General features: G+C 47.4%; 2 protein-coding genes across 2 annotated transcripts in view; both read left to right on the plus strand.

Annotated features, from left to right (window-relative positions):
- unc13bb (unc-13 homolog Bb (C. elegans)) overlaps window positions 1-5,287 on the plus strand; it is a 75,788-nt gene extending 70,501 nt beyond the window's left edge. The window contains exons 34-39 of the mRNA XM_084459987.1: window positions 614-667; window positions 865-942; window positions 1,264-1,411; window positions 2,110-2,202; window positions 2,335-2,494; window positions 2,678-5,287. Of these exons, the coding sequence (XP_084316113.1) occupies window positions 614-667; window positions 865-942; window positions 1,264-1,411; window positions 2,110-2,202; window positions 2,335-2,494; window positions 2,678-2,963 (819 nt within the window). The 3' untranslated portion in view covers window positions 2,964-5,287. The remainder of the gene's footprint in view (window positions 1-613; window positions 668-864; window positions 943-1,263; window positions 1,412-2,109; window positions 2,203-2,334; window positions 2,495-2,677) is intronic.
- Window positions 5,288-6,816: 1,529 nt separating this feature from the next.
- Window positions 6,817-7,500, plus strand: part of atp8b5b (ATPase phospholipid transporting 8B5b) — a 17,143-nt gene continuing 16,459 nt past the window's right edge. The window contains exon 1 of the mRNA XM_084449492.1: window positions 6,817-7,200. The gene's annotated coding sequence lies outside the window, so the exon portion shown is untranslated. The remainder of the gene's footprint in view (window positions 7,201-7,500) is intronic.

Raw genomic sequence — 7,500 nt, forward strand, 5'->3', positions numbered from 1 at the left:
TGTCTCTCCCCGTCTACCACCACCCTGTCTCTCCCCGTCTACCACCACACTGTCTCTCCCTAGTCTACCACCACACTGTCTCTCCCCGTCTACCACCACACTGTCTCTCCCTGTCTACCACCACACTGTCTCTCCCCGTCTACCACCACACTGTCTCTCCCTGTCTACCTCCACACTGTCTCTCCCTGTCTACCTCCACACTGTCTCTCCCTGTCTACCACCACACTGTCTCTCCCTGTCTACCACCACACTGTCTCTCCCTGTCTACCACCACACTGTCTCTCCCTGTCTGTCCTCATTGCTCCTGTAACTGCCCCCATAGACCTCTGTCTTACTACGTAAGGTCTAAACACACTCATAAAACCATTACTGTATATCACACCTACTGTTAGGTGCTCTCTGATTGATGGACAGACAGACAGTCAGATAGATAGATTGGTTCATTGATTGATAGATTGAGTACATACAGGCTATGTACATACATACATACATACAGTATAATGATATAATACTTACTTACAGTATAATGATTTAATACTTACTTACAGTATAATGATCTAATCGATCCCTGATTCTGTGTTCTATCCCTGATTCTGTTCCATCCTCTCTTCAGGGAGGTCATATCCTGTCTGCTGCCAAGGAGCTGCGTCACCTCTCCAAATTCAAGGTATCATAGCGTGCTGCTTCACCAGCTCAATGTGGTAGCTAGGGAGAAAGCTTCTCAAGCGTTGTCTTTGATAGAACGACACTTCCTAAGCCATGGTCAATAATTAAGTGTGTAAATACTGCTGCTGTGCTGAATAGATAGAATGGAAGTGCTGGTCACACGTTTCGCTTTTCTCTCTGCTCCGATTGGTTATTTAGGATCACATGGCAGGTGAGGCAAGAAGCCTGACGCCCAAAATGTGTGCTGTGATGGATGTGGCTCTGGATACTATCAAGGTAAGCTGTCTGTCAGTGCTGGCCTAATCTCATTTATTGTGTCGTTTTCTCCTGACACTCTTTTTCTGCCTTGATTGATTGATTGATTGATTGATTGACTGATTGATTAATCGGTTAATTTGTTAATTGAGTAATTAATTAATTGGCTGATTGATTGATTGATTGATTGATTGATTGATTGATTGATTGGTTGGTTGGTTGGTTGATTGATTGATTGATTGATTGATTGATTGATTGATTGATTGATTGATTGAAGTACACCAGGGTTTCTAACTTATTTCTAACGTCTTCGCTATTCCGTTCCCCCTCTCTCCTGTGCAGCAATACTTCCATGCTGGAGGGAACGGTCTGAAGAAGGCCTACCTGGAGAAGAGTCCCGAGCTCTCCTCGCTGCGCCACGCCCTTTCTCTCTACACACAGACCACAGACTCGCTCATCAAGACCTTCGTCACCACACAGCACGCTCAAGGTACCAAATGGCAAGCACTCAACACCAACAAACACTCAACACAAACACACACACACACAGCACTGCCTGTCCTTCCATCCCTCCTGATACAGAGCTTTGTAGACTTAATTCCAGAGAAAAGCTGCTGCTCTTTCTCTACTTCTCCAGAAGAGGTCAGCAGAGAGTCAGGCGCCAGTTGAAAAAAGCTTTCTCTTTCCTCTTCAGTCTCAACTTGTTCGTGTCTCATATCCTCTTAAAACCATATTTTCTGGGCTTTTCATGTCTTTGTTGTCTGTGTTCAGCTGGTTTCTCAGCTCTGATATCCGTGCCGCCATTTGACAGGTTGTTTTGCTGTCTTCTCGTTGTCTCTCTTGCTGCCTTGGCACCAGTGCACAAAGGGAAGGGTATTAGGTTAACTCCCAATGAAAAAATACAGCCGAGCAGGGGTAGGTTGCCACGGAAACCATCTGTTGACACCTCGCGTCTGCCTCCCTCACCCCTCTCAACCCTTTGAACTCTCCCACCCCCCCCCCCCCAACCCCTCCCATCTACCCCCGTCTCCCAACTACCCCCGTCTGTGGATTATTCTTCCCCAGTATAAACCTGATGAATGATCCTCCCACCCTCTCGTGCTAAAAGGCCCCTCTAGGCGCGGCGCCCCTTTCAAACGATCACCGTTGTAAGAGAACCGTTGTGCTTCTTCTGCCCGTGTGATCCAGGCTCAGGGGTTGACAAGCCGATCGGCGAGGTGTACGTCCAGATCGACCTGTTCACCCACCCCGGCACCGGAGAGCACAAAGTCACCGTCAAAGGTGAGTCACGGCGCATCACTCACCACTCCTGATACTACGGAGAGGATGACGTCCCAGAAGGACAATGTCAGCGGCTAGCTAGGAGCTAGTCTTCCGTTTCACCAACTGTCTTTCCTCCTACCTGTGGGACAGTCGCGGACGCCAACAACCTGAAGTGGCAGACGTCCGGAATGTTCCGGCCCTTCGCCGAGGTCGCCGTGATCGGGCCGCACCTCAGCGACAAGAAGCGCAAGTTCACCACCAAGTCCAAGAACAACAGCTGGGCGCCCAAGTTCAACGAGACCTTCCACTTGTGAGTGCGGCCCCAGACGGCAGGCTCGAACCCGTACCACAAAAAACAACAACTATTTTCTCAATCTCTTCTTAACCCTCTTAATCTCTGAGCCTGGAACTGTAACGTGTCAAACTGTTAACACCGCTGTTTTAAATATGTCGACGCCCCCCCCCTCCCCCCTCCCCCCTCTCCCCCTCGTAGTATCCTAGGCAACCAGGACGGCTTCGACTGCTACGAGCTGCAGGTGTCGGTGAAGGACTACTGCTTCGGCCGCGCCGACCGCATGGTGGGCATGGCGGTGGTGCAGCTGCGCGACGTGGTGGAGACGGGCAGCTGCGCCTGCTGGTGCCCGCTGGGCGAGCGCATCGCCATGGACGAGACGGGCCTGACCGCCCTGCGCATCCTGTCCCAGCGCTCCAACGACGACGTGGCCAAGGAGTTTGTGCGCCTCAAGTCGGAGACGCGCAACGCCGAGGAGGGGAGATGAGGAGGAGGAGGAGGAGGTGCATGACGGCCTCTCTTAATAAAGACTTGAGTAGAGGTAGCTACTGTGGAGGATATCGTGGAGGAGTGGTCGTATTGATGGAGCTTGTGTCCAATAGATGGACGCTGTGGACGGACGCGTGGACGATGGACACGTCGGGACCAACAAATGTTTCTCGGTGGCTGCTGACTGTTTGGTGGACGACGTCTTGCCGACAGGAACACGTGCGAGCGCGCACACACACACACACACACACACACACACACACACACACACACATGATGTGCTCCTCACACTCTAGACTAGCTGTTAAATTACCCAGTGACTCACTCACTCGCCCGCTCGATGGTTGTTACTGACACCCCCCCTCGCTTGCGTCTTCCCTCTGCCCCCCCCATTCCCCCCCGGCGCTGGGGCCCCGCCAGCCATGGTCCCCGGGGGCGTCCGGGGGGCACGGTGCCAGTCTCGACCAGAGCGGGCGCACCAACAGCCAGGGGGCGCTGTCTCCCCTGTATCTACTGTTCATGTGCAATACTCCACAACCCCCCCCAACCCCCACCCCATGTGTTAGATGCCTTACACACTGGAATCTGTGAGTGTGTCTGGAGTCTAAGAACACAAGCAGATTTAAGTTGTGAGTGTGGAGGCGGAGCGTTCATAGGTGATATCATCGTTGGTGCATAGGTCAAAGCAGAAGCGCTAGATACACACCTAGAGGTTGTTTTCAGTTCTACTGTACAACTAGTGAAGTAGCTAGTTCATGAAAAAGGTGAAGGGATTTCCAATACTGAAGACTGCCAGCTGGTTTCCCTGTCAGCTGTTTTGATAAGAATCTAATGAAAGTATTGTTTTTCTTCTGAAACATATCTCCTGCATTTTCTGAGGTAATGGTACTGAAACGGCAAAAGCACTCAGTGTAGAGGGTTCAACGGTCAGGTGAAAGTGTGCCTTTCCAGGTATGGGCTTTGTTCATAATCCCTTAGTTAATGAAGAGGACTGTCTTTGTTCGAGTGCCCTTTGAATGAATTTGACATTACGTAGTCGTTATGTTAAAATTTCCGGTTTGCGTTTCCATCCTCATCCCAAAGGGCTGCCTTGTGTCCAGAGAGAGGGAGAGAGACAGACCTCCAGCAGGTGAACACTTTGTAATCATCTCAGTACTGAAACCAATGGTTTATACCTCAGCTGCATCCAACCCATGGAGGACGCGATGCATAGTCACATGCCAAATGATTCAGGCAGTCAATATACAGTAGTATTAGCTACAGTAGAGCTGCTGTCCTGATCATAAATTATCCATTATATTATATAATTGAACCTGCGTGAATAAGAAGACACTTTTAACAAATTTAGGCTAACATGGCCAAACCTTGATGTAGACATTTTATTTATGTGTTTTAATGTATTTATTCTTTGGGGGTTTACTGTTGAGAGACGACTGCCAGCATGTGTGTGAGTATCGTTTGCACAGTAGTTGTTTCTCCTCGACTTTGAGACTCTTTTGGGACCAGAGGAACCGTTGCGAAAGGTTTCAGTCTCCGATTTAGAAGCCCAGAGTTTACATATCTTTTCCAGCGACGTTTTCTCTTGTACCTCTGAGTGGCCTTACTTTGGTGAAAATAGAACAGTACATGTTTTTACCCTTGTTGTCTGTGACAGAGGTCAATTTGCCCAAAACACTCTACATGTAGTGACAGACTTTTCTAACTGATATTCCTTTACTGCTATTTTGTATTTTCTGTTTGTCTATAAGTACTTTATATTGAAGGATTTGGATTTTTATCTACATGTTTTGTTTGTGTAATCAGTCATTTTGTGTTTTTGTTTTAATTGAATTGATGAATTCTATTCTTGTTCTGTTAAGTTTTTATTTGCTTTCTTCTATCTTTCTATCCTCCTGAGCTCTACTTTGGCTTAGGAGGGATACATCGACATCTGCCGTGGACCTCCTCTTAAATGGATAAAAGATTTGATATTGTCATGAATCGTTGCTGTTGTCCTCAACTATAACTGGTTTGGTGTTCACTCCAAAGGAAACCATAACCCAAACACACACTGAAAATGCTACGATACAACTTGGGCTTTTTACTGTACCTACAGTATGTGAATACAAACTCAACATTTTGTGTGACTGATTATTTGGGGAAAATCTTCTGGTTATTTTTGAGGAGGGTGTTGCCACACTGTAATATACATGCTCTCTGTGCCAAGCTGTGCAAGTGTGTTCACTTTTTATCACTTCTTTTTATATGCATCTTTTTTCTCTTTTTTTTTTTTTTTTTACTGGTGAACCCTTGCACTATTACTAAATCACTTCGATAGTTAGAACGTGTCGTGCAACAGTCAAAACAACTGGATTTTGTGAACTTTTATTTGTATTATTTGGAAAATGGATTTATCATTAAAATGTAAAACATTCCAATTAATGAATTTCGTATAAAGTATTTAAGTAACATCACTTGATGTGTCAGAATGATTTATTTTGGTGTTGTTTGCTGACTGAGATACTATCTAATTCTGGTTTAATGTTGTGCAGAGGAGATTAATATCCTTAGTTGTCCCCCACCTGATGAAAGCAAGGGGGGATGTCCTGTAGGATTGATCTGTGTACGTTAGGCTTGTTTGAACGTTAGGATCCTTTCTGTTCGTTTGCCAGTGAGGAGAAGACAGCTGCCAGCTGTTACGTGTGATCGCCGTTGCTGAGGGAATCGTCGCGTGACATGTTTTCTCATGGTTTCCTCTTTTGACTCATAATCAGAAGAATTTCATATCTCAACTACCAAAGAATCTGAGAAGTTCTCTAATATCCTTTTCCCTGCAATAGCCCGGAAATATCTGGATTATAGCTGGCCATGTCTCATCCCTTCTGCAGCTGTTTGATTTATCAAGTCTTGTCAGGGATGCCTTAAAGGTGACTTGGAAGTATATTTGACCACTTTAGTGACCGCTGTAGTGTGTGTGCGTGCGTGAGAGTGTGTGTGTGTGTGTGTGTGTGTGTGTGTGTGTGTGTGTGTGTGTGTGTGTCCATTAGCTCATAGAGGGTCTCCAGGACTAACAGTGCAGTCCTTTGTTCTGGGCCCTGGGATTGAATTCCTTCTCTAGAAGCTCTGAGATTCACATGATGCCCTCTTCCTTAGTAATAACTACAGTAATAACTGTCATGGTAGCTTATACAGTATGTCAACATTTTAGCCACAACATATTTAGATGATAGAAAGGAAATAGGCAGCACTCCAATTTAGTTAATATGCTTTATTTCCCACAAATCAAGCATTGTGGCAAATAAAGCATTTTATTTGAATTGCTGCCTATTTCCTTTCTATCATCTACATTTATAAGGATTGACACCCAGTTGTAAAGACTTTACAGGAGTTGAGTGCGTATTGGCTTACTTTTCATGAGGCCAAAATGTTGTTTTTTTTCCACAGAAGTAAGACTTGTAGAACTATTATATTATTAAACCAATGCACCATGGCATATTGCATTCACAGGAATTAATATTGTAGGAAATGGAGAGCTGTGTGTATGTGTGTGCTCGTGTGTGTTGTGTGTGTGTGCGCATGCGCCCCTTTCTCAGGATGTGTGTGTGTGTGTGTGTGTGCGCGCGTGTGCGCGTGTGTGCGTGTGAGACATACCTGGCATCCCCTGATCTCTCGGATCACTAGGCCATTGTGGTCTCTGATTGGCCAGTGTCATGTCCTCAGCGCACCATTTTACTGCCTCGCTGCTCTCCTGGTCTGCGGCTCGTCCACCTCCCCAGGTCCAAAGATCGCTCTCCCTCTCGCCGCCGTGTTTGCTCAAGACCGCTGCCATTAGACTAGGGGCATCCTGCCTCTACTTCCTGTAGCAGCCTGAACCTGAGGCCACACACCACCCAGCCTCTCACACCCCAGCTCTGGGACTCCGCCTGCCTGCCTGCCTGCCTGCCTGCCTGCCTGCCTGCCTGGGGGTCCGAGGGGTGCCCCTCTGTCTGGCTCTGGGGCTGCGTTTACACCTGCCGTTGTCCAGAGAGGAGAGAGCTGAACCGACGTCCGGTCTTACCTGGAAGGGAGGGTGCGGAGAGACGCCGACAACGGAGGCCCTCTCTCTCCTCTTTGTCTACCACCTGCGTGTCTGTGTGTGTGTGTGTGTGTGTGTGTGTGTGAGTCTGCCTGTGTGTGTGTGTGTGTGTGTGTGTGTGTGTTTACCTGGAGGACATAGCCGTTCCTGAGGGGACTGGGAAATCACTCTTTACTCTGAGGTATGGTGTTATCATTTTCTCCATTGTCACTGGTCCAATATTACAGGAACTAGTCAACTCAACCTAGTCACCTGAAACCTTTAGCATAATAACTAGCAATGTTTGTATTCTGGTGTGGTGCACAGCGTGAAAAAACTCACTTATGAGATGAAACTCAACACACAGAAGTTGGAGGACCAGAGAGAGACGGACTGTGTGTGTGTGTGTGTGTGTGTGTATATGTTGTTGTTGTTGGGGGGGGGGGGGCAGCACAGCGTCACGGTCACCAGTCTATTGACGTTATGTACTGTATGTACAGTA

The sequence above is a fragment of the Borostomias antarcticus genome (genome assembly GCF_949987555.1).
Source record: "Borostomias antarcticus genome assembly, chromosome: 2".
Taxonomy (NCBI): Eukaryota; Metazoa; Chordata; class Actinopteri; order Stomiiformes; family Stomiidae; genus Borostomias; species Borostomias antarcticus.